This window comes from Drosophila miranda, chromosome XR, assembly GCF_003369915.1.
Source record: "Drosophila miranda strain MSH22 chromosome XR, D.miranda_PacBio2.1, whole genome shotgun sequence".
NCBI classification, from domain to species: Eukaryota; Metazoa; Arthropoda; class Insecta; order Diptera; family Drosophilidae; genus Drosophila; species Drosophila miranda.
Window position 1 is genome coordinate 13,452,250 of NC_046674.1, and position 17,263 is coordinate 13,469,512.

Consider the following 17,263-nt stretch of genomic DNA (forward strand, 5'->3'; position numbering starts at 1 on the left):
ATGATGTATTTATGGCTGCAAAACGCGACCGTCGTTTTATGGCGGTAAAACCATTGCAAGCCATTGTAACCAATTGTATAAAAGACGCACATTTCACCAAAATAAAATTAGTAATCATTGAAAACTCATTAGCTGAACATGTTATTTGCTTTGAATGGAATCCTTCATCCAGTAATAAATAGCTCGACCCGCAGGTTTCTATGCTGATTACCTACGGTGCTAGGCGATTACTTTGGGAGTCTATAAAGGATAACAATCACCGCTAGGGCCACGTATCGTAATTTTGAATCAATTACAACAGCAGTACGCATGATCCTCAACGACGACTGAAAACAGTTCCAAATGTTGGTCTGCCACTAGTTAATGTGATAGAGAAATGTTTTATAGACAGATATTGATTTGAGTGGATAGAAAGTGGATAGTAAAAGCGGTTTAAGCGACCCCTTATACGAATACCCCTCCCTAATTCAAAAATTGTTATGATTGGAAACAAAAATTTCTCAAGTGCCTTGCTTCGGAGAAAATAGATCGGTTCGTCTCGCTCTGATCTTGGTTTACAAACAGAATTCTGTTCTATAAACAATCTAGGCAAATTAATGCTTAAGTCAGCGAAGTTCTCCCTTGGCTGGCATCGAATATCATCAGATCGATTGGTTTGTTTATTCCATCAAGGAGTGGTTGGTCAGCGTTTCCCGATCTCCAGTAAAAAGGGGCGCAAAGCCCCTAATCAGCGCTCAAGTGGCGATTAAAGTGGATCTGCCGCTCCAGCATTTCAGTTTCCATCAAAGCGTCGCAAGTGGCAGTGCGTCAGTGCGTGTTCCCAGGTTAAGTGTGAGTGCGCTTACTTTCGAAATAAATATATGTATATATTTGACTTATAAAAATGTATAAACTAAAACTAATTAAGAGCTAAAGAAAGAGATTCGAGTCCGAACGTTAGGTCAAGACGGATCTGTGTGTTGCGGAGAAGGCTCTCGGCTAAAGATTCAGTATGAGAAACAAAAGACAGAAACAAAACGTATAACAAATCACAGAGCAAACTGCAAACAATATCAAGAACCAAGTGATACCGTTTCGTCTCTAAAAGTGCGGCAAGCACACCTTCCCCGCAAACAGTTCCGACACCACGGTTATCCACAGTGCCAGCACAAACATAATGTAGGATATGCCAATCTTAAAGGTATTGGGCAGCTGGTAGGCCTGTCCCCCGATCTCCTCGATGTGGAAGCCCAATGGAAAGACCACTGCGGCCATGCAGAACAGCACCATGGCCGCAAAGCCCACCCATCGGGCATAGGGTATGACATTTCGATTGCACGACGAGGAGGCCAGCAGGATCACAGTCGTTGTGATGCAAATGCAGCCCATGAAAATGCATACCAATGCAATCAGCCATTCGGGCTGTAGGTCGGGGGTGTAGCACACTTGCGGCCGGTTGTAGAGGGTCATGCAGGTCCACATTAGTCCCAAGCGTATGTCTCCTAAAATATAATAGGGTTTGTCAGCAATGTTTTCATGCGATTTGGAAAGCCGTCTTCCATCACTTCCGCATCACCTGTGCCCGACTCGGTAATAATCCAATCAGGCAGCGCCAGACTCACGATGGCGAACACATCGGCGGCCATAAATAGCGTGGCACTTATTGTTGTTAATTTATCCATATTATTCTGTACAACAGTTTTGTTTTGGTTTTTATTGGAAAATGTTTTGTTTTTCTTTCTGCTTCGTCTTCAGTGGTAAAATATACGGTCTGACCCTCAGAAATATACCGTCTAATTTTCAATGTATACCGCAAATATACCGATGTAAAAACGAACTTAGCCCACTTAACCCCCCTTTTAATTAAACAGACGTGCCACTTGAGTTGAACAAGGAAAATAGTACCATTTCTAAAATATTTTTCTAGATAAATTATTTATCTTTGTTTAAACAAAAACAAAAGGGCCACAATATCTTTAAGTTGTATCATTTTCGTGAACTGTATATTAATACCCACTGTATGACAATGGGTTAATCGTTCTCTGTCTTTGATCATCGATTTTGAAATTCGGTTGAAATTTACGTGCTAGCCAGGATATTCAGCCCTGATTGATGAATCATTTTCCTACAAAAATTTAACCACTCCCTTATATTTGATTGTGTAGAAAAAAAGGTTTAAACAAAAGAGGTAAATTGTCTTACATGGTAACTACATGGTAACTACATATTTGAATCCAATCGACAGGATAATCGCTAGAACTGCGCGCCAAAGTGAAATTGCTTGAAAAAACTGAATGCAATCCAGTGGAAATTGAGGAACGTTTTGGTGCGATGCAGGGAAGCACGATTAGAGAGAGCGAAATTGAAACGGCCTGCGCTTAGAAGTTTATATACCCTATCATTGCTTTATATATTTGCTGCAGCTATAGCGATTGTTCTACATAATATGTGCCATCACATATTTGATATTTACATGAACTCATTTTTCGATAGCATGTTCATTCCCTTATTTTCTTTGTACTATTTTTTATTCTCTCAATATATTTCCTAAAATCAATCCGATTTGCAACTTCTTCCTTTTTTCTGCTTCTTCTTTTCTTTTTTTCTTTTTAAGAAAATATCAGAATCGATAGACCACATCTCTCTTATGCTTGTTCTTGGAGTTAGTTCAAATCAACTGAGCTTAACTAGAACTGGCAGTTGTTTTTAAATTGAGCAAACAAATGAATTGTACATGCTCAAATTGTAATACAAATTAAAAATTAATTTTTATTCATTCAAATTGGTTCTATTATTTAAAAAAAAAGAGTAATAGAGATGTGCTCGCACTCGACTCCCTTTCCCATTGAACTATTTATAGATCTGTAAGATAATTGCATTTATACTTACACCGGCACTACTTCGAGTAGCCTCGAGTATAAAAATAATAATAGTACTTACAATATAGAATTTTAAGCGTAGCGGCCACGTCACATGCCTGGTCAGCTGGCGCTGACGTGTCCTTAGTCTGCTTGTCCCTCCAGTTGAACGCTAGATAAGGGGTCAGGTGAGGGGTAGGTTTGTCCGTGTCCGGGTCCGTAAGCTTATATCTGGACGGCTATATCTATTGGAGAGCGAGCCGGTGGGTGTGCGTTATTATTTCAGCGCCCTTCCATTGAAGGTGGGAGGTATACCCCATAATTGCCGGGGACCGACGTTTGAATGGCTGTTGCTTTTATCGCCCTCGGGCCATGTAATATTATTAGCGAATTTCAATTGCATTCATTCTCATTCTCATTTCGGTTGTGCCAGTCTACACCTGTTAGGCCTGTCTACGGCGGCCTTGGCTGGCCAGCGCGCATCGTATTTCGCCGGCGACGTGGACGAATCTGAGCACAGTCTGTGCGGCAGCAAAACAACACTTCGGATCCGGTCTGCGGGGTGTCTTCTGGGAGAGTGGACAGGCGGCATACAGTTAAAGATTTGATTTTTGCACTGCCAAACAGAGCTCCATTTGTGTTTACAAATATTGACGAGTACATACAATATTCATATGACGGATAGTGTGATATGTCTTGAAAGGGGATGCATTGTGGCGGAGTTGGATTTATCCAGATAAAAAGGAATACGAGTGCCATCGAGCAGGTAAAGAGCATAAGATTTTCAACACTTAGAGAAACAGTAGCACACTAAAACAAAACAGCCTAATTAAAATTTAAATAAAAAAATATACAAAATTAAAACAATAAAAAAAAATATTTCAGTTAAAGTTACGTTGGAAATACAAGCATTAGTGAAATTAAAGGGAATCTACATTTCCATAAACATACAAGTATTATAAATATTAATAAAAATACTTTCAAATCAATAAATTGCATTAGTGCTTAATATGGTATTTTAAATATTTAAATTTAAAAATGAAATATATTTAATTCAAAAATTAAATAATTTCAATTTAAATATTAAATATATTTATGTATTTTAAATATAAATATATTTATTTTAATTATGAAATGTATTTATTAGATTTATAAAACATTATTTATTTTAAATATTTCATTTCAATGTTACAAATTAAGTGAAAACCTTTATTTTTTTTTCAAGTACAAGCCCTTGGGATAAAATCTATTGGTATGTATATATAAAGTTTTAAATCTAGGCATTAATGTACAAAATCGCTTTCATTATAATATAATTAAGGATATATACATTGGCACACTGGCTCGATCGACCTAAGAAATTTCCACGAAAGTATGCTCTAGTTTATTTTCATTATTTATTTACAGCAACACAGTTAATAGCTCATATTCGCTCCTACCGACAACGCATTGTTTTGCGAATTCAATTAAAGCAATCAAATTTCAAACCCAACCGACTTGGAGCCCCGCCTGGCACCAGCACCAGCACTAACCCCGACGAGCTGGCGAAAGGAAACAAAGCTTACCCGTAAATAAATACATGTGTAATTGCCTTAAAAGGAGAGTGCAACTTGGCTGGCAGTGGCAGTTACAGACGCGACATGGTCGCGCCCGAACCAGAGTTACAGCAGGTGTCTGATTCTAGATCTCAGCCAATGAGTAGGCTGGATGTGGACGCGGTACAAGCCACAAACGAGGGGTAGGTTGTTGACAAGGGAGCTAACAAAATAGAATACCCAAAATTATATCACTAACATATTTAATTCAGCAGCAATCGGCCAAAGGAAATCAAAGCATTTGATGGAAAGTCGCTGGAGAATATAATCAGCGATAAGGGAAAGCCTAAGAAAGTTTCTGATAAACCAAAACCTGCATATAAGAGCCTGAAGCGTAGGCCAGTCAAAACACACAGAGACAACAGACCTCTGGTGCTTGAGGAAAGGCATTCGCTTTCGATGTACGCCTAAATTATATTTCATTTGGTTCAAATAATAGTTCGAAAAATGCATGTTTTCTTTTAGAGCCGAGACAAAGAAGCGTAGGGCCAGCGTGTTCTCCAAAGAACGCCTCTTCATCCCAAAAGATCTGGCACGCAGCAATCTGCAACAGCGAGCCAGCTCGGGAGTGAATAGCGTTGATAAATTATCCAGCAACACGGAATATTGTCTCCGCATGCTCAAGTTTCCCGTTGGAACTGGACGGGCCCGATTCGTGGCCAAAAAACTGAAGAAGGGACAGGTGGCTGGTGTACAAAGCAGCTCCAAGGAGCCGGCAGATAGCACACACCATCAAATGATCATGGCAGATGGCAATGGAAAGGATACGAGTATGGAAACGAAGGAAGCTGATGCTCTCAGAGCAAACCCCATGGCTACGAAGGAGGAGCCCATAGATATGCCCAATCTAAATGTTGAAAGTGCTCTCAATGACCCGGTGATCCACATCCAGGTGCTCCCTGTTGACGATGACGACGATGCTGATGATGACATAAAGAAAAAATCAGTAGTGCCCGATCCAGCAAGCGGGCCACACTCAATGCAGGATCAATGCCACAGCGTGATTAAAGTTAGCACTCAGTTGATGTCGGAGAAGGGGGTTCCATCGGATCAGCCATATCCCTGTTTGCGTTGGCACAACCCAGACAACCAATTTCTCGATCTAAAAATGGGTCTCCTGGATGACCTGAGGAACATACCGGAAGTGGAAGCAATGGCAAACTACAACGAAGTAGAAAACAATGGAGAACGCAATAAAGGTGCAGAAAGAGCTGAAGGCCAGGAGGAACGGGTGCAACAAATTAGCGGAATCCTAACCGAGACCCAGCAGCTACCCCGACCGGAGCCACACCAGCAATCGGAGATGGCGCCCATGCTCATCCCAAACGACCCGATATATCCGTCCGTCCATCATATACAGCCTCCGCCCAGGGTTGAGGCCCGACCCGAGCCACAGGCTCATTATTATTCTGTTCCCGTAACCGTAAACAGTCCCTTTGGGGTTACATCAAACGCCACGTCCTCAGAAGCGGCAGGAGAACATTCTATACTCTGTCAGCGATTACTGCATCATAGCGTCCTCCCGAGTGTGGACCAATTTCAGCCAAGCAGCGCCTGCCACAACAGTGCCATGGATCTGACCAATCAGAGGTACAGGCACCAGCATGCGGATGGGGAAACGCAAGCACTTCCCAGTGCAATGGAGCATCCGTGGAGGCAGCAGAGCCTCGACCCACATCCGGGCCACTCTCCGCAAACACAACAACAGCTACAGAATCTCTTTGCACAGCCGCCCGTCCAGCATCACACAATTCCGCACTTATCGGCGCAGCATCATCAGGTCTTGTGTCAGCAGAATATACTCGAGTCCATTGGTCAGCTGGAGAAACTGAAGGTCATGCACCAGAACCTGAAGCTCCAGGAAGAAAAACAAGCACGTTTCTTCCACACAGCCCTCACGACCATTCTCAACGAGCGGGCGGGCGATGAGCATATGTTTCAGTACAAAATGAAACAAAGCAAAAAGGCAGAGGACAAGCTGAATGCGGACAAGGAGAAGCAGCAGCGAAAACTGAAAGCAGATCTCCAATATTTGGATGTGCGCATACGTAACCGGCAGCGCGTGTTGTCCTGGCGGCAGCATCAGCAACAATTGCTGTTGCAGAACCCATTCCATCAACAGCAGCCGCTGCAGCAGCAGCATCAGCCGCAGCAGCATCAGCCGGAGCATCATCAGCCGCAGCAGCATCAGCCGGAGCATCGTCAGCCGCAGCAGCATCAGCCGGAGCAGCATCAACCGGAGCAGCATCAGCCGCAGCAGCATCAGCCGCAGCAGCATCAGCCGGAGCAATATCAGCCGCAGCAGCATCAGCCGCAGCAGCATCAGCCAGAGCAGCATCAGCCGCAGCAGCATCAGCCGGAGCAGCATCAGCCGCAGCTGCAGCCGGACATTCTGTACCACTACCCGCAGAGGCCGGTGGTAGTAGAGGAGTCCCACAAGCAGTATCATCAGAAACAGCAACAACAACAGCAGCTGCAGCAACATCAGAAGAAACAGCACCAGCAGCGCGTACATCAGCAACACTACACGGCCATGTTTGAGCCGCCCCCCTACATATATCCATCATCCACCTCCTACAGGCTGCCTTTGAATGTTGCAACTACCGCTGCCGCTTCAGGAAGTGAATTTCAGGCGAAACTCATGCCATTGGCTCCTCTGCAGAGAAAGCCACCGTTCTCCAGCTGCGAGAATGCCAAAAAAAGGACCAAGACCCAAGATGTCGAGCTACGACGTGAAATCAACGAGCGTAGAGGAGTCGCATATCCGACTCCGTCCGTAGAAGTCCACTATCCCCCAGCTGCTACCGCCACAGACTCCTCCTCCACATACCCCCCCTATCGTTTTCAATACATCTACAAACCATCTACACCCGAAAGAAGTCAGGAGCAGAGAGCACCCGGGCACGACCGCGAGTACGGTTCGGCAGGGGAAACGGCATCTACTTTTATCACAAACTATGTCTCGAGCTATCTCAATGAGAATATGCGAACAAATAAGTGATAATATAAAGTTCAGTTGAATTGAATAGATTGTGATTATAGTATTAACGTAGAAATTACCAACAACACATAACATATGTTACGTCCTAAGATAAATTCCGAATTTAGTAAAATATTTATACAAACTTAAGAATACCCATTCAACCTAACCTAACCTAAGAATACCCATACATTTAAGAAATACAAGTAGTATGTATGTACGTACATATACGAGTACTTTCATTCACTGTATATATATATTTTTTTTTTACCATTAAATCAAATATTTTGCGGCAATTTCTAACCGACAAGTAGCTTCCAACATCTAGTGTCTCTGGTCTGCATCCAGAGGCAGCATGCCCAGCAGTTCATGAACATTACGTTACGTTAAACAATTTAAAAATATAGATAATATAATTCTATATAAATTTCGGTAGAAAAAAGTATAAAGAGTAAGTCAAAGGATAAAGACTTACCTCACATGTTCCCATAATGCTGTAGATTTGTATATTATTTCCATTTTTTTTTTTGTTTTTTTTCCCCACACAAACGGATAAGCACATGAAAATAAAAACATTAAAATACAAAAAACGAAGGGGAACGAATGTATAAATATGTACATATACGTGACCCTATGATTTATGTATTTAATACAATACGTTTTATATTTCGTTTGATATCGCTGTTCGCAAAAGAGAAAAATTGATTTTCTTCAAAAAAAATAAAATTTCATTAAAATCCATTGAACCGTTTTTATATATTCAGTTTTATCGGCTTCCATTTTTCTTAAAAAATTTTTTCTATTCTCACACCAATTATTCTTTTACACCGGAGGTGTGAAAGAGAGCGAGAGAGAGAGAGAGAGCGAGAGGGCGGGACGAAATTTTGAAATACACTTGTAACAGTTCGATATTACGGGATTATGGACACAAAATATGGTTACTCAAGTTCTAATAGTCTTTGAGATCTAGGCGCTCGTAAGCACGGACGGACAGACATTGCTATAGCGATTCCGAGGGCTCGACTTTATGGTGTTACACACATCCTCTTTCGCCACATATCTAATATACCCTTCTAATATACTCTTCTTATGGCACACGAACTAAACCTCGTGGCCTAAGGATTCGATTGGAATTTGGATGCGTTTGATTGCACGGATGATACTTTCGCATTTAATGAACGCTTTGAAGGAAGGACCAAGGGGGGGGGGGGGGGGGAACTGGGAAAGCTGTGAAAAAAAGTGCATGCGTATGCAGCTCAAAGCTTTTCCTAGAAATCGGCCTTTGGTTCTGCTCGTCTCTCTCCCTATCGCACTGAGGGTTATGAGAGCTGTGAGAAGAGTGCAGCATTGTGGAGTGCCAGCTCAAAGAACGAGAGCAAACAAGACAGTGTAGATCACAAAGAAACTATATTGGTCAGGGCCTCTCCCACTCTCTTTGCGCTCTCTCTTTCTGTATGGCAACATTCCCTGACTTTATGTGCAGTGCAGAAGCAATTCTGTGGATTGTATCCCCATACAGAGAGAAGAGTTTACTGTACTTTAGATAGCCTTAAATATGAGGCAGTACTGTCCTCTACAACTAGAGATGGTAAACAAATACGAGCGGAAAAGGTGTGAACCACGGCAAGGACCGCGGCTCTACTTTTACACCCGGGTGTACCACAAATTCAAATTTGATTCATATCTGTGGAAATACTTAGTTTCTTATATGATATATGACAATTGATTTTTCTGTCCAACCTTATGAGACAGAAATTATACAGAGATTGTATAAATTTAGTTCTCTAGTAGTACTCGTATATCAAGATAGCCTAAACACAAATCACTTCAAAATTGAAATGTTTTAAATGTTGTGAAGAGCACACAAAAGACACAGATAAACTGTGTGTCCCTCCCGTTTTCGGATCAAACAAAAATTGTACAGCTTCGGGAAGATGGCACCGCAAGACGTTGGAAATCCAGATGCTGTTGACCTGATAGACCTAACCGATGAGAAGGCTGGCAAGTGCAGTTTTGTCATAGCCCTAAACAGCGAAGGTCAGCTCGAGATCAGTCCGAAGGGAGCCGGGGCCAGGACCAATGAGCCGGATCAACGCCAGGACAGGATGTGCAGTGGCGTCTGCTCTGCGGCGAACAAGATAAGAATGGAGAAAGTTCCGGTTCCGTCAAGCAACAAGCAGCGAATCAGCATAGCCTTAATCAACCACGATACAGAGGCATTCGACTCCCTGCAGGTGGCCTCAGACGTTGAATGCCAGAAGAATAGCAGCTCTGGAGAGCTAGCGCGCTTCGTGAAGGTCTACAATGGGGAAGATCTAAGGAGCAAGCCCTCCTTTGTCGTCCTAGAGGATGCTCTGGTGCGCAAGCGCATTGAACATAAAACAGAGAGTTCAGTGATCAACGTCCAGCAGGAGACCGAGATCAGAACAGACGACTTTCCTAAGGATCCATCACAAAACAGTGTGTGTAGTTTGCTCCCTCCTCAAACCCGCTTCAACACCGTGCACAATCTGAGAAACGGCCAGGAGGGAGAGGGAGCCAGCAACAACACACAGATGTCCGAGGCCATTCGTCTCTCCACAGCCACGAATAGTCAGCCAAGTGAGCAGCAAGCGATGACCAATACTGCATCACATGTGACCATCAGCTTCGTTCCTGCATCGGCTTCGCAATCGGTGAACCCTATGATGTATCCCTGTCAGCCATATTTGAGCATGGCCCGTTGTCCCAGCGGCAACTATTGCCATTTTTGCCCTTTAAAGCCCCCAGTCCGTCAAGCCACGCCGGATCCCGGCTGTTGCACCTGCAGTAGCTGTTGTGCCATGAGGTCCGCCAGCAACAGTTTCAACAGTTTCAGCAGTTGCAATAGTTGTAGCAACAATTGCTGTCCGCTCAAGCCACCGCCGGGAACAACAGCAGCAGCAACGGGTCTACATATGCATCCTTCTCTGAACTATTGCCAGCCCAATCTTTATGCTATGCCAATGGTTGCGCAGCATGTGTTCGCACCAGTTCTACAGCCATCGGGACAGCAGTCACAGCAACAGCCACAGCAGCAACAGCAACAGCAACAGCAACAGCAACAGCCACAGCAGCAGCAACAATATCCCATTGCTGGCTGTTGGTATCCGTATCCGCCGTCTGCTTTAAGCCATTGCATGCATCAGTGCTTCTGTCATCCAATGACCACGACTGGCATGGGCTCCAACTGCTGTCGAATGAACGCTGCCTATCATCATCCGTGCCCCCATTGTGGATCATTCTGCAATAATCCACAGATGCAACAAAAGCCACAGCAACAGCAACAGCAGGTGGAATCGCAAAACGTGGCATGTGGCAACCAGCGGCAGCGACGCTATCTAACCAAGCGTCCAAAAGTACCAGCTTCCAGCGATACATGCTCGTTGTCTGTGAATCGCGAGGGATTGAGAAGGATGTTCGGCCCGAGCCCGCAACAGCAACCGAAGTCCAAGCAGGACCAGCAGGTGAAGCCTTCGACCGGAAGGGTTCCAAAGGCTATTCCGGACAAAGAACCTCCCCGTTCATTGGCTGGCAATACCTTCGGCAGGAACGATTCAACATCGATTGTTGGCAAGCAATCCACTTCTCTTTATATGGCTCGCTTTGGGAGGACTTGCATGCTGATGAAACCCTCTGCCAGCACTCCGATGCCCCGTCTGCTGACCAGGCGCATCAGCCGGTACACCTCGGTGATGGCCTGGCCAACCAATCACAAATCAGAGCTATCCAAAGAGACCAGCCTTATCCAGAAAACTGACTGATAAACGGTGTCTTTTTTCATAAAACCAAATAAACATTGAATTGATCCGAAATTGGTCTTTTATTTGTTTGCTTTTATGTATTATATTTCAGTTTGATCAAAGTCTTTAAACTGGGTATTCTTTCGTGGCTGCTGTTGCTGTGGCTGTGGCTGTGCCTGTTGCTGTTGCGGTTGCGGGAATGAATTTTGGATCATATAATAGGGACAGTGGCATACAGAAGCCTGCATCTGCACCTGTGACCGTTGCTGCTGCTGATGATGGACGCAATGTTGATTGGAATGTCCGTAGATAGGCGCACATTGGTGTTGCTGTTGACATTGGTTCCTCAGGGGACAGGCATTGGATTGCATTTGGTGTTGGAACTGCTGGAAGAAGGATGAGCCCAGAGATGGCGGCCTAAAATTTGAATCCAAGGGATCGATCTTGTACTTGTTGATGGTCTGCTCATAGAACCCCACTGGCATACTTCTGACGCTCTCCTTCAAATCTTCAGGGCGGTAGAAAGGAAATTGACTACCGTACATATGATTGGGACGGCATTCGACTTGATGAAACGATTGCTCTGGCTGATAGCTCTGTTGCATCTGTGTCTGATAGCTCTGTTGCATCTGCGGCTGATAGGCCCCCACTGGCATTTGGTTTGGCTCAAAGGACATCTGCACTAGGGCCGGGGAGTGCGCTGACATTGTGGGTAGAATATCCCGCGGGTCTATCAGGCGGCCAGTGGCGTTCGAACACACAGAGCAGTCGCAGCTCTGCTGGGAACAGGTATACGGATGTGACTGTGACTGGAACTCCATTCCCATCATAAAATCCGACTGATTTCCAACAAAGCTTCCCATTGAAGAGCTCTGATTGCAGCGCATTGGGGCAACTGCTGCGTAGTGCTGGCACCTAAAGTGGCACGACGGTGGCCCGTAGCCTGATTGGAGCTGATTATCCTCATCAGAGCAGGACGGGGTCTCGGCGATCAGGCTGTGGTCCTCCCTAGCCGACGCTTCCTGATCATCACAGCCATCGCTCTGCAAGCTCCCATTACTCCGTATCGGTCTGGGCTGCATCAGGGTCACAGTTTCTGCGCTACATTTATTGCACTGTTGTTTGCAGGCGAACAGGCAGCAGGAACATTGGGTTGGCTCCGTCAAAGTTTGCTCCGAGCCCGGAGGAGTCATGGTCTTCGGACTGGCTCCAGCTAGATGCTGAAGGTTGTTCGATGTGGAGTCGCATTCGCAGCTATTCGCAATGGATGCGTTTAGCCCATTTTGACGGCTACAATCAAGGCGAACAGCGGATGGGCTTAGATTATTACTCCTGCTTGCTGAAGGAGAGAGTTGTCGTCTTCCCCTGCACTCAGGTCTTATCCCATATACCATGAATGTGCTTAATGTTGCCTGCTGATGGTTCCTGCGAGCAGGCGAAGCATTTCTCGGCGGAGGTTGCGTAGCTGCGGGTCTGGTACATCTGCTGCGAACATCAGCATTCCTCATCACATTTCGATGCGAGAGTGGTGGCCCATTGGGGTGGCGTGGACATCTTACTCTTGACGATGGGTAAGGCCTACACTCCTGTTGCGCTGAGCGACCCCGACATCCGAGTGTTGGTGGGCAGGGGGAAGCTCTTCTGGGCGCAGCTCTAGCAGCTGGACGAGTGCCTCTCGGGGCTCGACTTGAACCAGAGGCATCCCGATTTGAAGACTCCGGGGCTACAGGTAATTTCTTGGGCATTGCCTCTGTCACATTCGTCAAGGTCAGGTTCTGCCTGAAACGTTTCAACATGGCTAGAAGGCTGGTTAAAACATACTGGTAATTACTTACCATTCCTTTGCCTGACATTTGACTAGTGCTTTTCCACTATTTTTGTTTTCTAGGCGAAAAGGTACCAGCACCAACGGTTGTTTTTGTTGGTTGGAACTAAAAGATTGTCATGTACTCGATAGGTGCAACTTTTTTGTTAATGCTCGTATGCAGCTCTCTTACCATACTTTCTTCTCGGGCTCCTCGCTTCCGCCAGAGACCTGCCGATCTACCACATTCCTCTCCAATCGATGGTCATTACCGAGACAGAGCTCGCACTCACTTTGATCCGTAGTAGTAGGTGTAGATCCGCAGTCAATAAGCTCATTCTTTTTAATGATTAGTTTTTTGGCTACGAAGAATTTACCATCGAATGGTCGAACCGTACCATATCTGCATCTGATATTTGCTGGTGCCGATTTGGATCTTGACTTTATGTTTCTACTTTTTCGGTTTTCTTTAGGTTTCATTTTCATTCGAGGACGTTCATCACTTTTCAGACCCTTTACTGGCACGCTACCACGATCACAATCGAGTTCCTCATCCGTTTGCTCTGATTTGCTGTCATCTGACATTTGTTTATCCACATAAGAACCATGTGATTTTTGGCTGCGATCTCCAGGGTGTCTATCGTTCCTTCGGCTGAGACTGGCTGAGACTCCACCTTCTGGTCTGCAAGCTGAACAGAAACTATCATTATTCCGATCAGAGTTCCGATTATCGTCGCTTGTGGTGTTTGAGGCGCAACATTCTACGCTACAATCTCCAGGCAGACTGTTTGGGAGTGTGGACAGAAGAGAATCGTCCCTTTCACTGTCACATCTTTGCGAAGTCTCCTCAAGAGCCAAAACATTGCCAGAGCCAGAGAAGCCAGAAGTGGCTATGTCAGAGGCGGACCTCTTTGATTCGCCAGCTTTTAACTTGCAACATGCCGGTGGCTCTCTCTGGCCATGGCCAAACATCGGTGATTGAACAAATGGACACGCATTACAGACCCGCATACGTCTACAGATCATATTCGTGGGCCAATGATGGCATCCGGTCTGGCATCCGGTCTGGCATCCGGTCTGGCATCCGGACTGGCATCCGGACTGGCATCCGGGCTGGCATCCGGGCTGGTCTTGACTCATATCTTCTTCGAACGCCACATCATTCCATTCGTCCTTCTTTGAGGATTTTAACCTCTCCTCGAACTGCCTTATCTTCTGGGTCTTCAAAGGAGTTTTTCTTCGCTTATTTTTAGGTGCTGCAGCAGCACTCGGTGCTGCGTTACCCTTCACAGTCTTACCGTCAACACTCCTCACACTTGTGGACTTCTCAGCAAAACATCGGCACTCGCATTTCTGCATCGTCGTCTGCTTCTCGGCCTCAGCACGCAAATGCTGTCGGATCTGTTCCAGGCAGGATAACAGAGGATTCGACAGGGCTTCCTGCTCCATGCTAAAGCCAGTTTGGGTGCAAGTCTCACAAACAGAACATCGCTTGGCACCTTTAAACCTCCTCTCCGTGTTCGTCCTGGCTTTCCCAGAGGTCTCCTTAAGGTCCGCCAAATGGGAGGATGTCGACTGGTCGATAGGCGTGTTCTGATCGATGCCAGGAATCATTGTGATGCACATTGGGGGGAGGGCAGGCGGGCTACCCCCTTTTCGTCCCTGTTCTGCCTCGACAATAGATCCGCACTTGCAGATGGTATTGTTATTCATACTGGGGCCAGCGGGTGGCGAATTCCCAAACAGGTTTTGCGTACAAATGGGGAAAGGTATCTTGACCCGAAAGGGGACATTGCACTCGAACCTATAAGGCAGAACAAAACTGTATCCCTAGGCTTCCTTAGCTCGATATTCCACCTATCCCACTTACCAAACACCATCAGTATTAATACTGTCCACCGCCAACTTTGCAGGTCGTTTTTTAGAGGGATTTGACTTGATTTTCGTACGCTTCGACTTGGCCTTGACCAAAGCCTTTTCATCTGCCCCGGAGAGGTGCTTTGTACTTGCCTTCTTGTCTGTTAGTTCCTGGCAAGTATTTTTCTGAGAGCCTTTCCTTAAACCCGAGGACGTGAGGGGACCTTTTTTGTCCCCAATAATTTTAGGCCGTGAACTTTTTCCAGACGGCATTCGTAAGAAACTGCCTTCATTTGGGGAACTTTTCTGCGGTGAGACCTTTTGAGAGCCTCCATCATGTGGAAAATTTGCTTTCATTATCTGCAGGGCTCTTTGCTGAACCGAAGCTGTATACGATTTACTTGATTGTGTGCCATTTTTTCGCATAGAAGGATTACTGGCATCTTTGAAGTTATATCCGTCATACTTCTTTGCCTCAACAACATTACCGGATTTATCCACAAACATAAACACGGTGCCAGGCCTGGTGTTTTCAACCTTTTTCTGCCGTGAATACAGACACGAGCTGGCCATTAGCTGCGTCATTTGGTCATGGCATCCACCGAACTTTCTATTGAAATTACAAGTTTCTCGATTAAAATAAAAACAGACGATCGCTGGGTATCCAATCTGGTTATTGCTTTAATCGAAAATCTGCAAGTTGCAGAATATTTCGGAGGGCAGTTCCACTTTCTGGCACTCGCTCGGGAAGTGCCGAAAATTTTGCGATTAATTTAGAATTTAGAAAATATTATTTTGACCGAAACTACATAAGATATTATTTGACAAAAAACTCCTATATATATATATATATATATATATAAATATATATATGAAAATCTCATGTCACACACCATATTTCAATCGGGATTCGATCCCATAGAAAGTGCCAGGTAATCAAGAAAATAATGAAATATGCACTGATCTATTCGATTGTGTGTTTAGTGTTTTGAGAAACGCAAAGGGGCGTTTGAAAGGTATGCTCTTAGGCACGTATACAGATTCAAACCTGTTCCAGAAGTCCATTCGCACATTCAATTAATGGCTCGAAATGAAAACGATGCTAAATGACATCGTTTGGAGCAACAGAAATAGTAAAATATAAAATAAATTTAAGGTTGTAAGCCAATTTCAGACTTTATTGTTATTGTTGTGTTATTGTTGACTTTTTGGCATCAATTTTAACCGGAAGATCGGAAGAATTGCAAAATTACAGCGGCCAGCGTCGCGGCATCATGTAGCAGCAGTTGGGGCAGCACTGCGACAAATGGGGGCACATATTTTGCTGTTAAAAGGATGCTGCTCCCGGCATCGGTTGGAAAAATTTGGACGCGGGTTAGGTTGCTGTGGCTGTGGCTGTGGCTATTGATTGGGCCTTTGATTTTGTTGCTGCTGTTGCTGCCGTATCACCTTTGTTGCTGCTGCAGGTGGTGATTTGTTTCTGATGCTGGACTGCAGGCCCAACCGGAAGAGTCATTCCATCCCAACTCGCAAGAATACGCGAGGAGTGGCTCAAAGAACTGACAGCTATGAAGTGCGACACGGTGTTCAAGGGGTGCATACGGAACGGATACATTAGTGCATTGAGTGTGTGCCTAAATCAGAAGCGCCTCTACGGGATATTCGAACAGATGCCCCCGGAAGAACTGGAGTGGATGGACTTTCCAGACACGACGAATCATACGTCGTCAAATCATGCCACAGCGACCCTTTGATACGTATAGAAGCATGCCACAGGGGGAGATGACTGCTGCTGCTGGCACGGAAGCTGCTGCTCGGTGCAACATTTCTGCTGCTGCTGATGCTGCTGGCATGGAAACTGCTGCTTTTGCTGACAAGGAAGTCGAGAAGGTCGCTGTTGCCAAGGATTTTGCTCCTGTTGATCGGGAAACTGAAATGGCGGCTGTGTTGAGTGGGATACATTTGGTACATTGGCTCGTGGCGCTGCACAACAGATGACTGGCTTTGGGGCATACGCCGGGGCTGCTGCTACATACAGGACGGTCCACCCTGTTGCTGCGATGCAATGTTCCTGGACGACGTCTGTCCGGTGGTGAGAATGTTTTCCTTGCCTGCGTTGCCAGAGCCTTGAATGCTTTGCCGTGAATACAGACACGAGCTGGCCATTAGCTGCGTCATTTGGTCATGGCATCCACCGAACTTTCTATTGAAATTAAAAATTTCTCGATTAAAATAAAAACAGATGATCGCTGGGTATCCAACCTGGCTATTTCTTTGAGCGAAAATCGGCAAGTTGCAGAATATTTCGGAAACCGAACATTTTGCGTTTAATTTAGAATTTATAATATATTATTTGGACCGAAACTACATAGGATATTATTTGACAAAGAACTCCTTTTTTGATATACTTTTATTTTGTTATTATAATT

General features: G+C 45.0%; 4 protein-coding genes across 8 annotated transcripts; 2 read left to right on the plus strand and 2 right to left on the minus strand.

Moving 5' to 3' along the window:
- The first annotated feature begins 786 nt into the window (after positions 1–786).
- LOC108165346 lies at positions 787–8,130 on the plus strand. 3 transcript variants are annotated; one of them, XM_033386910.1, is made up of 6 exons: positions 787–831; positions 3,271–3,603; positions 4,063–4,089; positions 4,245–4,575; positions 4,648–4,833; positions 4,898–8,129. In XM_033386910.1, the coding sequence occupies exons 4-6, from the start codon at positions 4,478–4,480 to the stop codon at positions 7,431–7,433; spliced, it is 2,820 nt and encodes a 939-aa protein (XP_033242801.1). In that variant the 5' UTR covers positions 787–831; positions 3,271–3,603; positions 4,063–4,089; positions 4,245–4,477; the 3' UTR covers positions 7,434–8,129. The 3 variants fall into 3 exon arrangements, with proteins under 3 accessions (XP_033242801.1, XP_033242800.1, XP_033242799.1); XM_033386909.1 differs by lacking the exon at positions 4,063–4,089 and having other exon boundaries at positions 4,645–4,833; positions 4,898–8,130; XM_033386908.1 differs by lacking the exon at positions 787–831 and having other exon boundaries at positions 3,160–3,603; positions 4,645–4,833; positions 4,898–8,130.
- LOC108152512 (uncharacterized protein C16orf52 homolog A) lies at positions 846–1,742 on the minus strand. The gene is made up of 2 exons (XM_017281905.2): positions 1,556–1,742; positions 846–1,481 (listed from the first exon to the last, which is right to left on the minus strand). The coding sequence occupies exons 1-2, from the start codon at positions 1,659–1,661 to the stop codon at positions 1,081–1,083; spliced, it is 507 nt and encodes a 168-aa protein (XP_017137394.1). The 5' UTR covers positions 1,662–1,742; the 3' UTR covers positions 846–1,080.
- Positions 8,131–9,160: 1,030 nt separating the features above from the next.
- On the plus strand, positions 9,161–11,243 carry LOC108152509 (AP2-associated protein kinase 1). The gene has a single exon (XM_017281899.2). It carries the CDS (start codon positions 9,347–9,349, stop codon positions 11,192–11,194), a length of 1,848 nt encoding a protein of 615 aa, XP_017137388.1. The 5' UTR covers positions 9,161–9,346; the 3' UTR covers positions 11,195–11,243.
- Positions 11,235–15,648, minus strand: LOC108152508. Of its 3 annotated transcripts, none has more exons than XM_017281898.2 (4): positions 14,848–15,647; positions 13,171–14,781; positions 13,009–13,104; positions 11,235–12,952 (listed from the first exon to the last, which is right to left on the minus strand). In XM_017281898.2, the coding sequence occupies exons 1-4, from the start codon at positions 15,417–15,419 to the stop codon at positions 11,275–11,277; spliced, it is 3,957 nt and encodes a 1,318-aa protein (XP_017137387.1). In that variant the 5' UTR covers positions 15,420–15,647; the 3' UTR covers positions 11,235–11,274. The 3 variants fall into 3 exon arrangements, with proteins under 3 accessions (XP_017137387.1, XP_033243365.1, XP_033243364.1); XM_033387473.1 differs by having other exon boundaries at positions 12,868–12,948; positions 14,848–15,648; XM_033387474.1 differs by lacking the exon at positions 14,848–15,647 and having other exon boundaries at positions 11,235–12,948; positions 13,171–13,263.
- Positions 15,649–17,263: the final 1,615 nt, after the last annotated feature.

Bases quoted from the DNA above. Each gene is read 5' to 3' on its own strand.
- LOC108152508 (XM_017281898.2), bottom strand. From the start codon at position 15,419: ATGACGCAGCTAATGGCCAGCTCGTGTCTGTATTCACGGCAGAAAAAG. The intron at 14,782-14,847 runs GTAAGTGGGATA...TCTGCCTTATAG, and splicing joins ATTAATACTGATGGTGTTTG to GTTCGAGTGCAATGTCCCCT. The intron at 13,105-13,170 runs GTAAGAGAGCTG...ACAATCTTTTAG, and splicing joins GAGCCCGAGAAGAAAGTATG to TTCCAACCAACAAAAACAAC.
- LOC108152509 (XM_017281899.2), top strand. From the start codon at position 9,347: ATGGCACCGCAAGACGTTGGAAATCCAGATGCTGTTGACCTGATAGAC.
- LOC108165346 (XM_033386909.1), top strand. From the start codon at position 4,478: ATGGTCGCGCCCGAACCAGAGTTACAGCAGGTGTCTGATTCTAGATCT. The intron at 4,576-4,644 runs GTAGGTTGTTGA...TATTTAATTCAG, and splicing joins GTACAAGCCACAAACGAGGG to CAGCAATCGGCCAAAGGAAA. The intron at 4,834-4,897 runs GTACGCCTAAAT...GTTTTCTTTTAG, and splicing joins GAAAGGCATTCGCTTTCGAT to AGCCGAGACAAAGAAGCGTA.
- LOC108152512 (XM_017281905.2), bottom strand. From the start codon at position 1,661: ATGGATAAATTAACAACAATAAGTGCCACGCTATTTATGGCCGCCGAT. The intron at 1,482-1,555 runs GTGATGCGGAAG...ATTATATTTTAG, and splicing joins TATTACCGAGTCGGGCACAG to GAGACATACGCTTGGGACTA.